The 23,141-nt window shown below is 35.8% G+C and overlaps 1 protein-coding gene and 1 non-coding gene across 2 annotated transcripts in view; one reads left to right on the plus strand and one right to left on the minus strand.

The window, feature by feature from the left end:
• The window catches only part of Dnah12 (dynein axonemal heavy chain 12), a 273,790-nt gene that overhangs the window by 149,880 nt on the left and 100,769 nt on the right, over nt 1-23,141 (plus strand). The window contains exons 36-40 of the mRNA XM_047531915.1: nt 7,465-7,653; nt 9,474-9,625; nt 12,653-12,791; nt 15,948-16,114; nt 19,121-19,376. Coding sequence (XP_047387871.1) covers nt 7,465-7,653; nt 9,474-9,625; nt 12,653-12,791; nt 15,948-16,114; nt 19,121-19,376 — 903 coding nt within the window. The remainder of the gene's footprint in view (nt 1-7,464; nt 7,654-9,473; nt 9,626-12,652; nt 12,792-15,947; nt 16,115-19,120; nt 19,377-23,141) is intronic.
• Nucleotides 5,919-6,025, minus strand: LOC124969635 (U6 spliceosomal RNA). The gene has a single exon (XR_007106008.1). It is a non-coding gene; the product is annotated as a U6 spliceosomal RNA (small nuclear RNA).

Raw genomic sequence — 23,141 nt, forward strand, 5'->3', positions numbered from 1 at the left:
ATATCATCAGCAAATAGGGATAGTTTGAGTTCTTCTTTTCCTATTTGTATCCCTTTAATTTCTTTGGTCTGTCTAATTGCTCTAGCTAGAGTTTCAAGGACGATATTGAATAGAAGTGGTGAAAGGGGGGCATCCCTGCCTTGTTCCAGTTTTAAGGGGGAATGCTTTCAGTTTTTCACCATTTAGAATGATATTAGCCATGGGCTTAGCATAGATGGCCTTTACAATGTTAAGGAATGTTCCCACTATCCCTATTTTTTCTAGTGTTTTGAGCATGAAGGGGTGCTGTATTTTATCAAATGCTTTTTCTGCATCTATCGAAATAATCATGTGATTCTTGACTTTAAGTCTATTGATATGGTGAATTACATTTATTGATTTCCTGATGTTGAACCAGCCTTGCATCCCTGGGATGAAACCCACTTGATCATGGTGCACTATCTTTTTAATATGTTTTTGTATGCAATTTGCTAAAATTTTGTTGAGAATTTTTGCATCGATGTTCATTAAGGATATTGGTCTGAAATTTTCTTTCCTCGATGTGTCTCTGTCTGGTTTAGGTATCAGGGTGATATTGGCTTCATAGAATGAGTTTGGGAGGGTTCCCTCCCCTTCTATTTCATGGAATACTTTGAGAAGTATTGGAATGAGCTCTTCTTTAAAGGTTTTGTAGAACTCGGCTGAGAACCCATCTGGTCCTGGATTTTTCTTTGTTGGTAGACTTTTGATGACTTCTTCTATTTCATTACTTGAAATTGGTCTATTTAAATTGTGTATGTCCTCGTTCAGTTTAGGCAATTCATATGTCTCTAGAAACCTGCTGATGTCTTCGAAATTTTCTATTTTGTTGGAGTATAGATTTTCAAAATAACTTCTAATTATGTTTTGTATTTCAGTCGTGTCTGTTGTGATATTTCCTTGTTCATTCTGAATTTTAGTGATTTGGGTTTTCTCTCGTCTTCTCTTTGTTAGTGTGGTTAAGGGCTTATCAATTTTATTTTTTCGAAGAACCAGCTATTTATTTTGTCAATTTTTTGTATTGTTTCTTTTGTTTCAATTTCGTTGATTTCAGCTCTGAGTTTAACTATTTCCTGTCTTCTACTACTTTTGGTGTTGGTCTGTTCTTTTTCTAGGGCTTTGAGCTGTAGAGTTAGGTCGTTGATTTGTTGGGTTTTACTTTTATTGAATGCGCTCCATGAAATAAGTTTTCCTCTAAGTACTGCTTTCATAGTGTCCCAGAGATTTTGATATGATGTTTCTTTGTTCTCATTTACCTCTAAGAATTTTTAAATTTCCTTCCTAATATCTTCTGTTCTCCATTCATCATATAATAGCATATTGTTTAATCTGTAGGTGTTGGAGTAGTTTCTGTTTTTTACTCTTTCATTTATTTCTAATTTCACCCTTCATTATGATCTGACAGAATACAAGGTAGTGTCTCTTATCTTCTTGTATTTGCTAACATTAGCTTTGTGGCATAATATATGGTCTATGTTAGAGAAGGATCCATGTGCTGCTGAGAAGAAAGTGTATTCGCTCTTGGTTGGATGGTATATTCTATAAATGTCTGTTAAGTCTAAATTATTGATTGTGTTATTGAGAGCTGTGGTTTCTTTGTTCAATTTTTGTTTGGAAGATCTGTCCAGTGGTGAGAGAGGTGTGTTAAAATCACCTAGTATTATTGTGTTATGGTCTATTTGATTTCTAAAATTGAGTAAGATTTGTTTGACATACATGGAGGAGCCACTGTTTGGGGCATAGATGTTTATGATTGTTACATCTTGCTGATTTATTCTTCCTTTAAGCAGTATGAAATGTCCTTCTTTATCCCTTCTGACTAACTTTGGCTTGAAGTCCACATTATCTGAAATGAGGATGGATACTCCAGCATTTTTTTGCTGAGTCCATGTGCATGGTATGTTTTTCCCCATCCTTTCACTTTTAGTCTATGGGTATCTCTTTCTATGAGGTGAGTCTCTTGCAGGCAACATATTGTTGGATCTTTCTTTTTAATCCAATCCGCCAGTCTGTGTCTTTTGATTGATGAGTTCAGGCCATTAATATTCAGGGTTATTATTGAGACGTGATTTGTATTCCCAGTCATTTGGCTCATTTTATTTATTTATTTATTGACACGACTTGGTTCCTCCTTTATTTGACAATTCCTTTAGGATAGTTCCTCCCTTTGCTGATTTGCTTCTTTGTTTTTCATCTCTTCCTCATGGAATATTTTGCTGAGAATGTTCTGTAATGCTGGCTTTCTTTTTGTAAATTCTTTTAGCTTTTATTTTTTATCATGGAAGGTTTTTATTTCGTCGTCAAATCTGAAGGTAAGTTTTGCTGGGTATAGGATTCTTGGTTGGCATCCATTTTCTTTCAGAGCTTGAAAAATGTTGTTCCAGGCCCTTCTAGCTTTTAGGGTCTGGATTGAAAAATCTGCTGATATCCATATTGGTTTCCCCCTGAATGTAATTTGGTTCTTTTCTCTCACAGCCTTTAAAATTCTGTCTTTATTTTGTACGTTAGGTATTTTCATTATAATGTGCCTTGGTGTGGGTCTGTTGTAATTTTTTGTATTTGGAGTTGTGTAAGCCTCTTGAACTTGATTTTCCATTTCATTCTTCAGATTTGGGAAATTTTCTGATATTATTTCATTGAATAGATTGTTCATTCCTTTGGTTTGTTTCTCTGTGCCTTCCTCAATCCCAATAATTCTTAAATTTGACCTTTTCATGATATCCCATAGTTCTTGGAGATTCTGTTCATGATTTCTTACCATCTTCTCTGGTCTACTTTGTTTTCAAGGTTAAATATTTTTTCTTCAATATTTGAGGTTCTGTCTTCCAGGTGTTCTATCCTATTGGTTATGCTTTCTATGGAGTTCTTAATTTGGTTTATTGTTTCCTTCATTTCAAGGATTTCTGTTTGTTTTTTTTTTCAATATCTCTATCTCTTTATTGAAATGATCTTTTGTTTCCTGTATTTGCTCTTTTAACTGTCGATTGGTGTGATCATTCAATGCCTGCAGTTGCTCTTTCATCTCATCGTTTGCTTCCCTGATCATTTTAATTATGTACACTCTGAACTCCCTTTCTGTCATTTCTTCTGCCATGCTGTCATTGGATTTTATTGATGTAGCATCTAGATTTGTTTGGGGCATTTTCTTCCCTTGTTTTCTCATATTGTTCAGGTATCAGTGGACACTGAGATATTGCACATTTCCTCTATTGACTTATAATGTCCCTGAAGATTTCTATTATATCCACTCTTAGTCTTCAGTAGCCTGAAGTCTTGGAGGAAGTTGATAATGCGGTGCTCCACAAGGGAACTGCCTCTCTAGGGTTGGTGACCCTCAGGTGGGGTATATTCCCTGATAGTGAGCAGAGGTGCCTCCACTTGTTGACCAATGGTCATCCAAAGGGGAACTAGGCTGTGGGCTGAGGCAAGGCCTATTTGGGCCTGTGTCTCTGGTTTTACTGACCTTGTGGGAAAACCTCACCTGGCGGGGAAGACTCTCCCGGTTGGGAGGTCTCCCTGGTCAGTTCCCCACCTACAGGTTCCCCTCAATCCACAACTACCGCCTGGGCTGGGCTACCTTCCTCTGCAACGTTCCCAGGGGCCCAGACCTACCTCCTGGGCCTGGGAGCCTCACCCTTCTCAGACGAGTCTCCTTAGGCTGCCCCTCCTCAGAGAATCTGCCCGCAGTCCTGGAACCTTCGCTCTGCCCCTCAGCTTGTCTCTGTGCGACTCTTCCACCAAGAAGCCGCCTAGGTCCTGGGACCCTGCTCTGCGCCTAATCGCCTGGCTATGCAGCCCCTCCTCTGAGCAGCCACCTGGAGCCCTGTACAGACGCTCTGAGCCCCAGCGACCCGCCGCACGCTTCTTCCTCCAGGCAGCCGCCCACTGTTCTGTGCGGTCACTACGAGTTCAAGCAATTCACTGCGCCCCTCCTCCTCCCGACAGCCGCCCGTAGCCCTGGTGCAGTCACTCCGAGTCCAAGCGACTCGCCGCACACCTCCTCCTCCTCCGGGAAGCCCCCCAGGTGTTCAGGAGCGGTCGCTCTGAGGCCAAACAGCTCCCTGCGCACCTCCTCCTCTGGGCAGCTGCCCGGAGCCCCGGTGGGTTGCTCCGAGTCCAAGCGTCTACAATGCTCCCAGTTGTCCGTGTTCCGCTTTTCAGTTTTGTACCATCTCATTTATTGATTTTTTTTAATATATATTTTTAGATGTTGATAGACCTTTATTTTATTCACTTTTTAATATGCGGTGCTAAAAATAAAACCCAGTGCCTCACACATGCTAGACAAATGCTCCACTACTGAACTACAACCCCAGTTACCATTTATTAATTCTTGATTTTACTTCTTATGCTTTAGGAGTCTTGCTGAGGAATTTGGTTCCCAAGTCAATGTGTTGGAGAGTTGGTCCTAGTTTTTCTTCTAGTTCTTTTAACTTTTGTTTATCATGGAAAATTTTTATTTCATCATCAATTCTGAAGCTTAATTTTACTCGCTATAGTATTCTTGGCTGGCATCCATTTTTTTTTAAGCTAATTCCTCACTGTTTTGATTACTATAGTTTTTTTTTATTGTAAACAAATGGGATACATGTTGTTTCTCTGTTTGTACGTAGAGTAAAGGCATACCATTTGTGTAATCATAAATTTACATAGGGTAATGTTGGTTGATTCATTCTGTTATTTTTTCCCTTCCCCCCACCCCTCCCATCCCTTTTTTCCCTCCCCCATTCTTTCCCCCGTCCCTAACCCTAACTCTAACCCTAAAACTAACCCCTCCTACCCCCCATTATGTATCATCATCCACTTATCAACTGAAGGGCATCTAGGTTGGTTCCTCAATCTGGCTATGGTGAATTGAGCAGCAGTGAACATTGATGTGGCTGTATCTCTGTAGTAGGCTGATTGTAAGTCCTTTGGGTATAGGCCAAGGAGTGGGATAGCTGGGTCAAATGGTAGTTCCATTCCAAGTTTTCTAAGGAATCTCCACACTGCTTTCCAGAGTGGTTGCACTAATTTGCAACCCCACCAGCAATGTATGAGTGTACCTTTTTCCCCACATCCTCGCCAACACCTGTTGTTGCTTGTATTCTTGATAATCGCCATTCTAATTGGGATGAGATGGAATCTTAGGGTGGTTTTGATTTGCATTTCTCTTATTACTAGAGATGTTGAACATTTTTCCATATGTTTGTTGATTGTTTTAGGTCTTCTTCTGTGAAGTGTATATTCATTTCCTTAGCCCATTTGTCGATTGGGTTATTTGTATTCTTGGTGTTGAGTTTTTTGAGTTCTTTATAGATTCTGGACATTAGTGCTCTATCTGAAGTATGAGTGGCAAAGATTTTCTCCCACTCTGTAGGCTCTTTCTTTGCATTGCTGATAGTTTCCTTTGCTGAGAGAAAGCTTTTTAGTTTGAATCTATCCCAGTTATTAATTCTTGCTTTTATTTCTTGTGCTATGGTAGTCCTGTTGAGGAAGTCTGGTCCTAAGCCGACATGTTGAAGATCTGGACCTACTCTTTCTTCTATAAGATGCAGGGTCTCTGGTCTGATTCCGAGGTCCTTAATCCATTTTGAGTTTAGTTTTGTGCACGGTAAGAGATATGGGTTTAGTTTCATTCTGTTGCATATGGATTTCCAATTTTCCCAGCACCATTTGTTGAAGAGGCTATCTTTTCTCCATTGCATATTTTTAGCCCCTTTGTCTAGTATGAGATGGCATCCATTTTTTTAAGAGCCTGTTATAAATTATTCTAAGATCTCCTAGCTTTGAGGGCCTGGATTGAGAAGTCAGCTGAGATCTGGGTTGGTTTTGCTCTAACTGTGACCTATTTTTTTTTTTCTGGCAGTCTTTAAAATTCCATCCTTATTCTGTATGTTAGCCATTTTCATAATAATGTGCAAAACATGAACCACTTCAAGAATTTGCATACCATCCTTGTGCATGGGCCCTGCTAATCTTCTCTGTATCATTCCAATTGTAGTATATGTGCTGCCAAACTGAGCACTGCCACTGCATTCTTAATTCCTTGAGGTTTTCTGCTGTCCTGTTCAGCTCTATAGTCATAGAAGTTCTCTCCTGTTGTTTTCCATTCACCTTGTTATCACAGAAAATATTCTACCTCAGACACATTCTAAGGTTTCCTGCTAATCATAACTTCTTCCTTTCTGCCTCCCTGTTACTGTTACATACCTACACTTTAGAAAAAAATCGAACAGATTTTTTTTGAAGTATAATTTATCTATTCCTTCTCCCTACTCCCAGGTTTGAAACTGTCTTTCACAGGACTAGTTTCTAACATTCTTCCATACCCATCACTATTACCTTTTATAAAATAAAAGCATTCCACAAATAGTTCACTGACGTATAATCTTTAGGATATGTATTTCCTGAAAAATTTCATTCTCTGGGTAAACTGAAACTCCCAACTTTTTCAGATGATTCAGAAACACTTCTAAAGAGTTATGTAGGTTGAAACCTGCTTAGAAATCTTCTCTTAAAATATGTTTTATTCGTTTACTTTTACTATACAGGGAATATATACATAGAGTAAAATTCAAAAGGTAAAAAGTAGGTTTTCTATCTGTATCAATCTCCTAGCCACCCTCAAGGAAACTATTACAGTTACCAGAAGGAATGGCTCTTTATTTATTACTTGTTGCTTCTCTAAAAACTCAGAGATATATTGGCAGGGAAATTAGTTTATTCAAAGCCAGTTTCGAAGTAGATGGAGGAGATCTTCCAGTCTCAAATCTCCATCTCTGGGGAGTTCAGGGATACAAAAAAGCTTTTATAAGAGAAGACAGGCTGTGTTCATCAGAAACATGCTAGTCTCAGGTTTCCTGGCTTCCATCACGTTGAGGTGGTTGAGTGGCAGGGGTGGCAGGTGGTGAGGGAAGTTGCTTTTCAGCCTGTATTCTCAGTTTGAGGAAGTACAGGATGCTGAAAAACAGTTATCAGGAAGTTGCCCTAATTTCAAAGAGTCTGTTTCATTGCAAGTGTCCTGTGTAGCCTTCTAGATACATTTTATGCACATACTTCTTTGTACTCTCAAAATATGTCTTGGAGTTTGTTCCACATCAGTACTTTGTTTTTTAACAGCTGCATATATGTCAGTTTGTGTAGCATAATCTAATTAAGCATAACCCCTATTGAAGAACATTTGGGTTGCTTCTGATGTTTTGTTATTTACAAATAGTGCTACAGTGACTGTTCTTGTACATATATCATCTTCACAGGCAGAAATATATTTGAGGATAAACTAAAAGTGAAATTCCTAGGTAATTTAGTTGGGCATTTAAATTTTTGATAAATGTTGCCAGAAAATTGACTCTTCATACAGTTTAGCTGTACTCCATTCTACTTTATTCATATCTGTGACCAACTAGTTTGAGCAAGTCCTAATATATTTTTCTTTAAATTTCTTTTAACTTTTTTCATCAATAGGCTTGCTTTATATTCTCTTTGATATGGTCCATTGGAGGAGGTTGTGATACAGATAGTCGTCTTCATTTTGATTCTTTCATAAGATCAATCATAACAGGCAAAAGTGAAAACCACCCAGTGCCAGATGGTGTGGGTAAATGGGAATGCCAATTTGATGAAAAAGGCCTGGTCTATGACTACATGTATGAGGTATGACATAAAATGCTTATTATGATAAGATGTAAAGCATAGTGTCCTGAATTAATAGATAAAGCTCCTAAATTTCTATCCTAGAGTGATTTTGATTCTTGAGGTAAGCTTTTTCATCCCTTCTGTTTAGTTCTTGTCCTATGACTTGTTGGTAGCATAAACTTGCTTTAAAAATATATAATTTCATGTTTAACTTTAATTCACTTTTCCACTTTATATATAAAGAATCCACAAAAGGATTCTTTTAAACAATAAGCATTTAAACATAATTTTATTTATACAAATTTTATTTCACAATCCAGAAGATTTCGATAGAGGCTTAATTCTAATTTTATCTAAGTTATAGAAACTTTGAAAGGTAAGTGACTAGCAGAGCCAGAACTTGAACCCAGTTCTGCAGACCAACAATGTAGGGCTCCTTTCCTCAAAACATGCTAACACAGAAATTAAAGAATATGACCAGTTTCAATCTCAGCAGTCATAGTGAGAAGTCAGTGAGATTGTCACTAAAAGTGAAAAATCAGGAGGTAGTAATAATGCCAGCATGTTCTTTGAGAATTGAAGGTAAATACCAAAATGACTGGATTAAAGAAATAAAGGTAGTTGTCACTGGAGAAGGGAAAATGGGAGGAGGGAACTACTGTTTTTCTTAATCTTATAAATCTTTTGACTGTAAAATATGTGTGTATATAACTTTGATGAAAATAAAATCTAAAATTTAAAAAAATGAACTACTAAAGAGATGTTTACCCAGACTTGGGAAATTACCACCAATTACATGTGTCATAGACACATATAAATGACTAGAAAACAGGAAAAGATTCTTAGAGCCAATTATACCACCCAAGTAAGGTCCTAGACTTGTGCTACTTTGCCAGGTATTAGCCCTTTTATTATTACTTGATGGTGGAAAGACTGGTGATCTCCAGGGAGAGAGAAGGACAGCAGGGAGAAGAAAATAATGGTTGGAAATGGCAGATTGGAAAGCACTTAGTTGTTTCAGGACAATAACTCATTCAGCCAATGGTTCAGAAGAATTTTAGTATTTTAATAATTAGTTCCACCATGCTGATATGTCCTGTTATACTATCAACCTGTATCAAAATGCCAAAGAGAATAATTTTAGAGAAACAAATATAGAGAATTCGTGTGATGTTTTTAGATTATTGCCTGTTTACTCAAAATATGAAAAACATGAAGTCAAAATGCAGAAAATTGTTAACTAGAGGTACATTAAAATGGCTTTCAGATAAACATGTGGCATTTAAGTACAAATGGATGTCTTAAAGGAATTTTGGGAAGATTAGAGTATTTAAGAGAACACAATGGCAAATTCTAGATATGTTGAAATTGTGATAAAGTGTCATTACATTTTTTCAGCTTGTCATTTAAAAAGGAAAACTAAAGAAAAATATATTTCTTAAATTGAGTGGTAGATTCATGGATATTTATATTATTAATCTGCTTTCTGACTTACATTCTTGTATATAAATTTAATATTTCCATAAAAAGAAGAAAAGATAAAAAGTTTTTTGTTTTGTTTTGATTTTTGTGGTACTAGAAATTAAATGCAAGGTACCACTAAGCTACATTCCCAGCCCTTTTTTATTTTTGAGACAATGCTTTGCTAAGTTGCCTTGGCTAGCCTTGAACTTGTACTTTTCCTGCCTCATCTTCCCAAGTAGCTGGGATCACAGGTGTGTTCCATTGTGTGCATCTAAGACTAAAGATTTGAAAAGTAAACAGTGTAAGTGTTGAAAAGAGGCTTTCAGGTATAGCAAGTGCATGGTTATAATATCTTGAAACATATTCTCTTCTAGTTGAAAAACCGAGGTCGCTGGCTCCATTGGAATGAATTAATTAAAAGTATTGATTTAGAAGATAAGCGTATCAAGATTCAAGATCTCATAATCCCTACGATAGACACAATTAGATATACATTTCTAATGGATTTAAGTATTACCTATGCAAAGTAAGGAACTCTACTGTATGTGTGAATTTTAAATGTAACAGTGTCATTCTAGTAGTATTATAGCAATTTTTGAAGTAAACTTTAAGGTTATCCAGTTTCAGATAACTGAGATCCTGGGGGACTAATTGTATGCCTAAGTGACATTTGTGTTATTGGCAAACCTAGGATTCAGGTATCCTATTGTGTGCTCCAAAGCCTTTGCTATCATAATTTGTTATCTTGTAAGTCACCTTGTATTTCTCTTATTTGTAACAACAGACTAAAGACCAGTTGCAGTGTTTTTGTGAAAAGCTATACATTATACTTAAAGGTGCAGTGCACTTCTGAGATATCAAACAGATGATGATCCATGTTCTCCCATTACACTTAGCATTTTTCTTTTTTCTTTCTTTTTTTTTTTGCGGGGGGGGGGGTACTGGGGATTGCACTCAACCACTGGGCCACATCCCCAGCCCTATTTTGTATTTTTATTTGGAGACAGGTTCTCACTGAGTTGCTTAGTGTCTCTCTGAGGCTAGCTTTGAACTCTTGGTCCTCCTGCCTTAGCCTCCCTGGCTCTTGGGATTCCAGGCAAGCAACACTATGCCTGGCTACACTTAGCATTTTTCTAATATGTTCTATACTGGTTCTGATTCCATAGCTTAAGATGAATATTAAAAACTCAGATTTTAATCAGAATAATACATCAAAAAATAGTATATAAAACTGGTCAGGAACCTGTACGTTAACTGTAGCCATATCTATACCATTTTTTTTTTCTGCAATACTAGGGTTTGAACCCAGAGCACTCCACTACTAAGCTATATCCCCAGCCCTTTTCATTTTTTATTTCGAGACAGAGTCTTGTAAGTTGCTAAGGCTGGCCTCAAACCTGCGATTCTCCTGCCTCAGCCTCCCAAATAGCTAGGATTAGATATGTGCTACCATGCCTGGCACTATGCCAACTTCTTTTTTTTAATATATTCTTTTAGTTGTCAATGGACCTTTATTTAATTTGTTTGTATGTGGTGCTGAGAATTGAACCCAGTGCCTCACTCATGCTAGGCAAGTGTTCTACCCCTGAGCCACAACCCCAGCCCCATGCCAACTTTTTAAATAACATTTTCAGCTTCTTTTAAAACATTAAGCATAATTTATCATCAATACTACTTAAACTAGACACGTTTACATAATATTTATAAATGTCATATTTTTTAAAATAAAGAACTTGCATCTGAGTGCATTTTGTAGCACTTTTGTGTTGGTTTTTTTAAAAATCAGGAAAAATAGCTATGAAGAAAATTATTTTATACTTGTTTTGTATGTCTAGTCGCATTTTTAAAAAAAACTTTAGAGGCTGATAGCTAAAACTTTGTAGCTAGGTGTGGTGGTGCATGTCTGTAATCCCAGTTCTGGGAGGCTGATATAAGAGGATCAGGCTAGCCTGGATATCATAGTAAGACACCACCTCAAAACAACAATAACAACAAGAAAAATATTTTTAAATTAATAAGTATGTAATTACAAAGGAAACCATTTACATAAAAAAATCTATTAAAATATTGAGTATATTTGAGTTATAGTAGTCATGTTCTACTTCTTTTTAACACTCTAATAAGATCTAACTGTGGATTTGATGACTACAGCAGTTTTGAAGAAATAGTAGGCATGAGAGATATTTTTGAGATATTACAACAATTGTAATGTTTAAGATAGTTTGTATGATTCCTGTTGGTGACAAAGACTCAGGAACTGTTGATATGATTGCTACATTTTTGCTAGAGGGTATTAAAGATATAACCTTTTTGTCATGCAAGCTCACAGATTCCCTGAATTCTAAGAATTTCTTCAGTTGGTTTGTAGACCCAAAGTTAAGAACAGCATTGCATTTATTGATGTTACTTTAATAAATAACTTTCCATAAAGTGAATATTACTCAGACTGAAACATGTAGGTGAATTCCCAGGGATTGCTCTAGTTCTAAAAGAACTTTAACTTGGTGTTTCTACTTGAATAATTTTAAATTTTCATGTTAGCATAATTTGGCTCACTTAGGTAACTTTTTACAACTGAATTCTGCTTATTTTCAGTACTGGCCTTTGCATTTATTTTTATGTTTTGTGTGATAACAAATTACCAAAGTGAAAATATTTTATTTTTAATGCAACATTTCTCAAACTTAGATCCCTCGGTTTTGCGAACATAAACTCATATGATTGTTTCCCCTTTCAAATTAATAAATTTTATTCAAGAATGGGAAACCCTGATTGAGGCCCCACTGAAGGAGGAATTTCCTAGAGTTTGCTTTTAGACAAATATTTTCAGTTAGTAGTTGAATTAATTTAAAAATGCTTTTAACAGGTATTTATAATTTTTAGCTTTAGAATTCACTGTTATTTCATTTTCACAAAATTTTTATGCTTTTAACTTTTAAAATCCTAAACCTATATCATTATCTTCACTTAATTTTTCTACTCCACCCTGCCAACCCCATGTCTATACCCCTAACTTAACTTATATTTGTACTTAAATATATAAATACTTTAAATACTTAAAGTACAAATATATCATTTTTCTGGGGAGACAAATTTTGGCTTTGTTTTTTGAAAAGTTAAGTATGTCATTACCTGTTTTATAAGTGTTTTTGTTTTTTGTTTTTTATGAGACGGGTTCTCACTAAATTGCCCAGGCTGGTTTCTAACTTGCAATCCTCCCATCTCAGCCTTTCAATTGCAGCCTTTCAATTGTAATTGGGATTACAGACATGCACCACCATGCCTGCATTTATGGGTGTTTTTGTTTATACTAATGTTAATGTGTTCAAAGAATAATTTATTACTATTAAACTCTCTGCAGCATTATACAAAAATGTTTGCCAGTCATTAATTTTAGTAGTCTTTAATAAAATCACCATTATAGATAGAAGTGTGAATTTTTAGATGAAGAATGATTTATGATTTAAGTTTTCAACTAACTCCAGATTCTTTCAGCGAAAATGTATCCCAGCTTTATTCCATTTCGAATGACATATTCTTTGTCTTCATAAAGGCCACTGCTTTTTGTGGGTCCAACAGGCACTGGAAAATCAGTGTATGTGAAAGATAAGTTAATGAATCACTTGGAAAAGGACCGGTACTTTCCTTTTTATGTTAATTTCTCAGCACGGACCAGTGCCAATCAAGTGCAGGTTAGTTTAAAACCAGAAACTTGAGTCTATAATTATGAAATTTTATGAAAATTATGAAATGTTTTAAATTGCATACAAAATGAGCAACTGGATAAATCTGTAAAATTTTTAAAGTTTGCATTAATAATGTGTTATTTAGTTTTGTCACTTTTTTTTTTTGCCTGAGAAGAAGTAAAAATTGGTTTCTTAACTGGAGAAGGGAATATAAGAGAAAGAGAAACCTGCAAACACACCAGACGGTAGTTGGTAGCAATAAAAGAACTTTCAGTTCTTTCTAGACTCCCCTGGGTGGTCTTAGGAGTATATGCTGCTCACTGGATCTTTTGCAACATGGACTATCATGTGACCTTGTGTAACAAAAGTATGTAGTTGTGTATTCCACCCTTGGCCCCTAAATATGACAAGATGAACCTACTTCATGAAACCTTTTCAACTGACACTTTTAGCATCCATTCCTAAATCTATGCCTATCCATTCTTCCCTGACCTCATTTCTGTTGTTTTAAGCTCATAACATTTCCTTAGCTTCAAAAATCTTAAAAATGTACAGTTGCTTTACTAAGGAGCTTTATTTGAATTAAAATAATAAACTCAGTATTCATATTTACAATGAACAAGTGTTCTGAAATTATCAAAACATTCACATTCATATCAACTATAAAAAGTTTATGAAGGTAGCAAAAAGATAAATCCTTTTAAATATTAAGTTAATTGGAGTATAAAATGAGGAACATAGTATAGAAATATATGCATGTACAACCTAAGCATAATATATGAGTATCTGTGTAATAATTCTGAATGTGAAGAAGGGTTTCAATAAATATTCTTTTTTTTTTTTTTTTTTTTTTTTTTTTTTTTTTTACGTTTACATAGGGTAATGATGTTTATTATATTTTTCCCCTCCCCCCCACCCCTCCCACCCCTCCCACCCCTCCCACCCCTCTTTTCCCTCTACACAGTCCTTCTTTCCTTCATTCTTACTGCTCTCCTTAGCCTAACTCTAAACCTAACCCTAAACCTAATGCTAGCCCGTCCCACCCCCCATTATATGTCCTCATCCGCTTATCAGCGAGATCATTCGTCCTTTAGTTTTTTGAGATTGGCTTATCTCACTTAGCATGATATTCTCCAATTTCGACCATTTGCCTACAAATGCCATAATTTTATCATTCTTCATTGCGGAGTAATATTCCATTGTATAAATATGCCACAGTTTCTTTATCCATTCATCAACCGAAGGACATCTAGGTTGGTTCCACAATCTGGCTATGGTGAATTGAGCAGCAATGAACATTGATGTGGCTGTATCTCTGTAGTATGCTGCTTTTAAGTCCTTTGGGTATAGGCCAAGGAGTGGGATAGCTGGGTCAAATGGTGTTTCCATTCCAAGCTTTCTGAGGAATCTCCACACTGCTTTCCAGAGTGGTTGCACTAATTTGCAACCCCACCAGCAATGTATGAGTGTTCCTTTTTCACCACATCCTCGCCAACACCTATTGTTGCTTGTATTCTTGATAATCGCCATTCTAATTGGGGTGAGATGAAATCTTAGGGTAGTTTTGATTTGCATTTCCCTTATTACTAGGGATGTTGAACATTTTTTCATATATCTGGTGATTACTTGTACATCTTCTTCTGTGAAGTGTCTGTTCATTTCCTTAGCCCATTTGTTGATTGGATTATTTGTATTCTTCGTGTAGAGTTTTTTGAGTTCTTTATAGATTCTGGAAATTAGCGCTCTATCTGAGGTATGGTTGGCAAAGATATTCTCCCACTCTGTAGGCTCTCTCTTCACATTTCTGATAGTTTCCTTTGCTGACAGAAAGCTTTTTAGTTTGAATCTATCCCAGTTGTTTATTCTTGCTTTTATTTCTTGTGCTATGGGAGTCCTGTTAAGGAAATCTGATCCTGAGCCAACAAGTTGAAGATTTGGACCTACTTTTTCTTCTATAAGATGCAGGGTCTCTGGTCTGATTCCGAGGTCCTTGATCCATTTTGAGTTGAGTTTTGTGTAGGGTGAGAGATAGGGGTTTAATTTCATTCTATTGCATATGGTTTTCCAGTTTTCCCAGCACCATTTGTTGAAGAGGCTATCTTTCCTCCATTGCATATTGTTGGAACCTTTGTCTAGTATGAGAAAATTGTATTTATTTGGGTTTGTGTCCATGTCCTCTATTCTGTACCATTGATCTACCTGTCTATTTTGGTACCAATACCATGCCGTTTTTGTTACTATTGCTTTGTAGTAGAGTTGAAGATCTGGTATTGCAATACCCCCTGCTTCGCTCTTGCTACTGAGGATTGCTTTAGCTATTCTAGGTTTTTTATTCTTCCAGATGAATTTCATAATTGCTTGCTCTATTTCTGCGAGGTACGTCATTGGGATTTTAATTGGAATTGCATTGAATCTGTATAGAACTTTAGGTAGTATAGCCATTTTGACGATATTAATTCTGCCTATCCAGGAACATGGGAGGTCTTTCCATCTTCTAAGGTTTTCTTGAATTTCTTTCTTTAGTGTTCTGTAGTTCTCATTGTAGAGGTCTTTCACCTCTTTTGTGAGATTGATTCCCAAGTATTTTATTTTCTTCGATGCTATTGTGAATGGGGTAGTTTTCCTAATTTCTCTTTCTGAAGATTCATCACTTATGTATAAAAATGCATTGGATTTATGAGCGTTGATCTTGTAACCTGCTACTTTACTGAATTCACTTATGAGTTCTAAAAGTTTTCTGGTGGAATTTCCAGGTTCCTCTAAATATATAATCATGTCATCAGCGAACAGGGATAGTTTGAGTTCTTCTTTTCCTATTCGTATCCCTTTAATTTCTTTGGTCAATAAATATTCTTTGAATGATACTATGAAGTTTAGTTTCATCCTAAATTTGAATAAATAAGAATAAACATACATAATGAGAGATGACACTATTTCTTTACAAAAACTGTTAAACTCCTTTTTTTCCTTGTGTTAAATAAGTATTTTTATGTTGTTAGTCCTTGATAAGTTAAACAAATGGTAACTACTAACAATAAAATTCCCATGGATACTGGCAGCATAATCCTATCTTGATACTGATTTAACATAAGCAATAAAAATAATAACAAATATGCAATATGATTATAGGTTAATATATCACTCTTTCTTTTAAAAATTTAGAATATTATTATGGCTAGATTGGATAAGAGACGCAAAGGAGTTTTTGGACCACCTATGGGAAAGAAATGTATAATTTTTATAGATGATATGAATATGCCTGCATTGGAAAAATATGGAGCTCAACCTCCTATTGAATTATTACGACAGTTTTTTGACTGTGGAAATTGGTAAATATTTAACTGCCACCTTAATAAGTAAGCTATGCTGAAGTCATTTCTCATTTTATATTTTAGTTATAAAATATAAAGGAAAAAGATCATTGCTGAGATTTTCCTCTACAGAAGTTTTGGAAGAATTTTCTATATCTTTTATTTGTTTTCATTTCATTTGTTATGTGGTTTCTCTGTGTTGTCAAGACTGGCCTGGAACTCAGGTGCTGGAGTGATCTTCTTACCTAACTCTTCCAAGTAACTGGGACTATAGGTGTGTGCCACCATACCCAGCTCTATATCTTTTTTACAGACTATTTTTAGAGGAATTTTAGGCTTATAATGAGATAAGAAGAAGATATAGAGATTGCCCATATATCTTCTGCTCCCACATTTGCATAGCCTCCCCCATTATCAACATTTTCCACTAGAGTGGTACATTTGTTTCATTTAATGAGTTTACATTGACAAATCATAATCACCCAAAGTTTAAATTAGGATTTGCTCTTCATGTTCAACATTCAAGAGTTGGGAGATTATATAATTTCATATATCATTATAATATCATACAGATTATTTTCACTGCCTTAAAAGTCCTCTGTGCTTTTTTTTTTTTTTTTAACCACTTCCTACCTGGCAACCACTGATCTTTTTACTATCTCTGTAGTTTCCCTTTTCCAAAATGTCACTTAGTCAGCTTTTTGTTGTTTTAACAATACATGAAATAATTAACTTCTAAAGGAAAATAATTTTTTTCTTATAGTTTTAGAGGTTTCAGTCCATGTCAGTTGGCCCTGTTACTTGCAGAGAAACAATGCATCATGGCAGGGAGTATATAAGGAGCAAAACCACTCAACTTATGGCTAGGAAGCAAAAGAGAGGGAAAGAACAGGGTCCCATCATCCTCTTTAAGGGCATGCACCCAGGGACCTGAAAACCTCCCACTATACCTCACCTCTTAAAAGTTTCCACCACCTCCCAATGGTGCCAAGATGATGACCAAGACTTTAACACATGGGCCTGTGTGGGATATTCAGATCCAAACTATAGCAGTCATATAGTTGGAATTATATAGTATGTAATCTTCCCAGATTGCCATCTTTCATTTAGTAATGTTTATTTAAGTTTCCTCTATGTCTTCATTTGACTTGAGAGCTCATTTCTTTCTAGCACTGAATGATATGCCATTGTCTAGATGTACCACAGCTTATTATTTTATTCACCAGCTGAAGGACATCTTGATTGCTTCTAAGTTTTGTCAGTTATGAATAAAGCTTCTGTGAACATCTGTGTGCAGGTATTGTGTGTCCTAAATTGTAAACTCTTCTGGGCAAATACATGGGCACAATTAATGTGTCATATGGTAAGAATAAGTTTAATATTGTTAAGAAACCACCTATTTTCCAAAATATCATTTTTTATTCTCATCAGAAATGAGTGAAAGTTAGTATTACTTCACATCATTTCTAGCATGTGGTGGTGTGAGTGTTCCAGATTTTGCTCATTCTTATTACGTGTGTAGTAGTATCTCATTATTTTAATTTGCATTTATTTGATAACATACTGTGGTGCATCTTTTTACATGTTTATTGCCAACTCTACATCATTGGTAAGATGTCTATTGTGATCTTTGGACTATTTTTTTAAATAGATTGTTTGCTTTCTTAGTGTTGAATTATGAGAATCCTGTGTATTTTTGGATGATAGCCCTTTATCATATAAATCTTACAAATGTTTCTGTCCATTCTGTGGCTTGCTTTCTCATTCTCTTGACATTATTTCCCAGAGCAGAAACTTTAATTTTAATGAAGCCCAGTTTCTTGATTTATTTCTTTCATAGATCATGCCTTTTGTATTGCATCATAGAAAGTCATCATATCATCATACCCAAAGTCATTTAGGTTTTCTCCTATGTTATCTCTTAGGAGTTTTATAGTTTTGCATTGAATACTTAGCTCTGTAATGTATTTTGAGTTAATTTTTGTGAAGTGTATAAAGTCTGTATCTAGATTAATTTTTGCATTTGGATGTCCTGTTATTCTAGTACCATTTGTTGAAAAGGCTATCTTCGCTAAACCTTTGTGACTATGCTCCTGCCTGTCACGCTTTGATGAAAAAGTTTTAGTATTGAAGAATTTAATGGTTACTAAAAATAGTCACTCAAATCATGTTATTTATTTATATACTTATTGGTATTGGGAATTGAATCTAGGAGTACTTTACTACTTAACTACATCCCCAGTTCTTTTTTTTTTTTTAATTTTAAATTTTGAGATAGGATCTTGCTAAGTTGCTGAGGCTGGTCTCAAACTTGTGATCTTTCTGCCTCAGGCTTTTGAGTTGCTGGGACACAGGTGTGCACCACAGTGCCTGACTGAATTATATCATACCTTTTTGCTTCAAATTTCTGTGAAGTTTAATCATTCCATAATAGGTATCTTTCTACATAACAAAGTACATATAGGTAATATTAAGACAACCTCATGCACTCTGAAGATAAGGTTTGATATGAGAAAAAGAAAATCAGGACATCACCATAACTAGGGCAACTGTATAATTCATGGTTCAAACTGAAACATTTCTGAGAATTAAAGGAGGATGTTATTAATGTTCACTGTAGAACAACAAGCATAAACCAGATTTGTCCTAGGTAAAGTGGGACATAAAGCCATCCTACCTAAAACTATCTACAAGTAGTTTGTAGGAGCATTCATCCATGCTTTTGGATTTCGAGGAGGAAAAGGAAAAAATGGAGAGTCAAGTTGGATTGAAAAGTAGGAAGAAAGAAAGGGAAGGGGAGAATGAAGGGCATTCTAGACACAGAATCTGGACAATGTAATTGGTGTCATTGAAGGCAGAAATAGAATTCTACTTCAAATTAAAATTTATCTCCTGCTTAAAGCATTATGCAAAGTTATTCCTTTTATAGAAGCTAAAATCAGATTAAATTTTAGTGAAATCTATATTTAATTCCATCTTATTTTCTTTATAACAGATTGTTTAAATATTTTATGTGTTTGCAAGGTATGATCTTAAGGACACAAGTAAAATCACACTGGTTGATATAGAGCTGATTGCTGCCATGGGTCCTCCAGGTGGTGGAAGAAATCCAGTCACTCCCCGTTTTCTTCGACATTTCAACGTCTGCAGTATTAATTCTTTTAGTGATGAAACTATGGTCCGAATCTTTTCAACAATTGTGGCATTCTACCTTAGGACTCGTGAATTTTCTGCAGAGTACTATATAACTGGGAACCAAATAGTCAGTGGGACTATGGAGGTGAGAAAGTAATGCAATGTAAAATGTTTTGGTGTTACATGTTTCCCTCATTTGGCCTTGTTTTGTATTTTATTGATGCTTCATGATTAAACATAGTAGTTGGATTTGTTGTTACATTCTCATACATGCACATAATATAACAATATAATTGGGTCTTTTCATTCAGTTGTACTTCCCTTTTCTCTCCCCTCCTCCCTTCCCCTGGTTCCCTTCCTCTACTCTACTGGTCTCTCCTCTATTTTTATGAGCTCCCCCTCCCTTTCCCCCTTTTTTTTTCTCTCTAGCTTCCACATATGAAAGAAAACATATGACCCTTGACTTACTGAGTCTGGCTTATTTTGCTTAATATAATGCTCTCAAGTTCTATCCATTTTCTTGCAATTGACATAGTTTCTTTCTTCTTTATGGCTGACTCTATGGAGCATATATACCACATTTTCTTTATTCATCTATTGATGGACACCAGGCTGCTTCCATAATTTGTGTGTGTGTGTGTATACACACACACACACACACACACACACACACACACACACACACATATATGTATTTTGCTGATTTTTAATTTTTTAGAATAAATACTGAGAAGAGATGCCATCCCATTTATTAATTCTTTTATAGCTGGGTTATATGGTGTTTCCATTCCTAGTCTTTTGAGGAACCTATTTATTGTTTTCCATAGAGATACTAATTTACAATTCTATCAACTATATAAAAGTGCTCCTTTCCCCTCACATCCTTTTTAGCATTTATTATTATTTGTATTTATGATGGCTGCCATTCTAACTTGGGTAAGATAAAATCTCAGTGTAGTTTGGATTTGCATTTTCCTTATTGCTAAAGATGTTGAATATTTTTTAAAATTTATTTTTATTGTAAACAAATGGGATACATGTTGTTTCTGTTTGTACATGGAGTAACAGCATACCATTTCCATAATCATACATTTACATAGGGTAATGATGTTTGATTCATTCTGTTATCTTTTCATTCCCCCAACCCTTCCCACCCCTCTTTTCCCTCTATACAGTCCTTCCTTCCTCCATTCTTGCCCCCCTCCTGCCTCCCATTATGTGTCATCATCCGCTTATCAATGAGATCATTCATCCTTTGGTTTTTTGAGATTGGCTTATCTCACTTAGCATGATATTCTCCAGTTTCACCATTTGCCTGCAAATGCCATAATTTTATTATTCTTTATAGCTGAGTAATATTCCATTGTGTATATATATATATATCACAGTTTCTTTATCCATTCATCAATTGAAGGACATCTAGGTTGGTTCCACAGTCTGGCTTTTGTGAATTGAGCAGCTATGAACATTGATGTGGCTGTATCTCTGTAGTATGCTGATTTTAACTCCTTTGGGTATAGGCCGAGGAGTGGGATAGCTGGATCAAATGGTAGTTCCATTCCAAGTTTTCTAAGGAATCTCCACACTGCTTTCCAGAGTGGCTGCACTAATTTGCAGCCCCACCAGCAATGTATGAGTGTACCTGTTTCCCCACATCCTCTCCAACACCTGTTGTTGCTTCTATTCTTGATAATCACCATTCTAATTGGGGTGAGATGGAATCTTAGTGTAGTTTTGATTTGCATTTCTCTTATTACTAAAGATGGTGAACATTTTTTTCATATGTTTGTTGATTGCTTGTAGATCTTCTTCTGTGAAGTGTGTGTTCATTTCCTTAGCCCATTTGTCGATTGGGTTATTTGTATTCTTGGTGTTGAGTTTTTTGAGTTCTTTATAGATTCTGGAAATTAGTGCTCTATCTGAAGTATGAGTGGCAAAGATTTTCTCCCACTCTGTAGGCTCTTTCTTTGCATTGCTGACAGTTTCCTTTGCTGAGAGAAAGCTATTTAGTTTGAATCTATCCCAGTTATTGATTCTTGCTTTTATTTCTTGTACTATGGGAGTCCTGTTAAGGAAGTCTGATCCTAAGCCAACAAGGTGAAGATTTGGACCTACTTTTTCTTCTATAAGATGCAGGGTCTCTGGTGTGATCTCAAGGTCCTTGATCCATTGTGAGTTGATTTTTGTGCAGGGTGAGAGATATGGGTTTAGTTTCATTCTGTTGCATATGGATTTCCAATTTTCCCAGCACCATTTGTTGAAGAGGCTATCTTTTCTCTATTGCATATTTTTGGCACCTTTGTCTAGTATGAGAAAATTGTATTTATTTGGGTTTGTGTCCATGTCCTCTATTCTGTACCATTGATCTACCTGTCTATTTTGGTGCCAATACCATGCCATTTTTGTTACTACTGCTTTGTAGTATAGTTGAAGTTCTGGTATTGCGATACCCCCCATTTCATTCTTTCTGCTAAGGATTGCTTTAGTTATTCTGGGTTTCTTATTCTTCCAGATGAATTTCATGATTGCTTGCTCTATTTCTGTAAGGTACATCACTGGGATTTTAATTGGAATTGCATTGAATCTGTATAGCACTTTTGGTAGTATGGCCATTTTGACAATATTAATTCTGCCTATCCAAGAACATGGGAGATCTTTTCATCTTCTAAGGTCTTCCTCAATTTCTTCCTTCAATGTTTTATAGTTTTCATTGTAGAGATCTTTTACCTCTTTGGTTAGATTGATTCCCAAGTATTTTATTTTTTTTTTTGAGGCTATTGCACATGGAGTTGTTTTCCTCATTTCCCTTTCAGATGTTTCATCGCTTGCGTATAAAAATGCTTTAGATTTATGCGTGTTGATTTTATAGCCTGCTATTTTGCTGAATTCATTGATGAGGTCTAGAAGTTTTTTGTTGTTGTTGTTTTGTTTTGTTTTGTTTTGTTGTTTTTTTTGGGGGGGATGCTGGGGATCGAACCCTAGAAGTTTTCTGGAGGAGTTTTTTGGATCCTCTAAATATAGAATCATGTAATCAGCAAATAGTGACAGCTTAAGTTCCTCTTTTCCTATTCGTATCCCTTTCATTTCTTTAGTCTGCCTAATTGCTCTGGCTAGAGTTTTGAGGACAATGTCGAATAGAAGTGGTGAAAGAGGACATCCCTGTCTTGTTCCCATTTTTAAAGGGAATGGTTTCAGGTTTTCTCCATTAAGAATGATGTTGGCCATGGGCTTAGCATAAATAGCCTTTACAATGTTCAGGTATTTTCCTACCATCCCTATTTTTTCTAGTGTTTTGAGCATGAAGGGGTGTTGTATTTTGTCGAATGCTTTTTCTGCATCAATTGAAATAACCATATGATTCTTATCCTTAAGTCTATTGACATGATAGATTATGTTTATTGATTTACGGATATTAAGCCATCCTTCCATTCCAGGGATGAACCCCACTGGATCGTGGTGCATGATTTTCTTAATATGTTTTTGGATACGGTTTGCCAATATTTTGTTAAGGATCTTTGCATCTATATTCATCAAGGATATTGGTCTAAAATTTTTTTTCCTTGATGTGTCTTTTCCTGGTTTGGGTATGAGGGTGATATTAGCTTCATAGAATGAGTTTGGTAGTGTACCCTCCTTTTCTATTTCCTGGAATACTTTGAGAAGTATTGGAATGAGTTCTTTGAAGGTCTTGTAGAACTCGGCTGAGAATCCGTCTGGTCCCAGGCTTTTCTTGGATGGTAGGTTTTTAATGGCTTCTTCTATTTCATTGCTTGATATTGATCTGTTAAATTGTGTATGTCCTCCTGGTTCAGTTTGGGAGGAGCGTATGTCTCTAGAAATTTGTCAATGTCTTTGGTAGTTTCTATTTTGTTGGAATACAGATTTCCAAAGTAGTTTCTCATTATGTTAT

This window comes from Sciurus carolinensis, chromosome 17 (assembly GCF_902686445.1).
Source record: "Sciurus carolinensis chromosome 17, mSciCar1.2, whole genome shotgun sequence".
Taxonomy (NCBI): domain Eukaryota; kingdom Metazoa; phylum Chordata; class Mammalia; order Rodentia; family Sciuridae; genus Sciurus; species Sciurus carolinensis.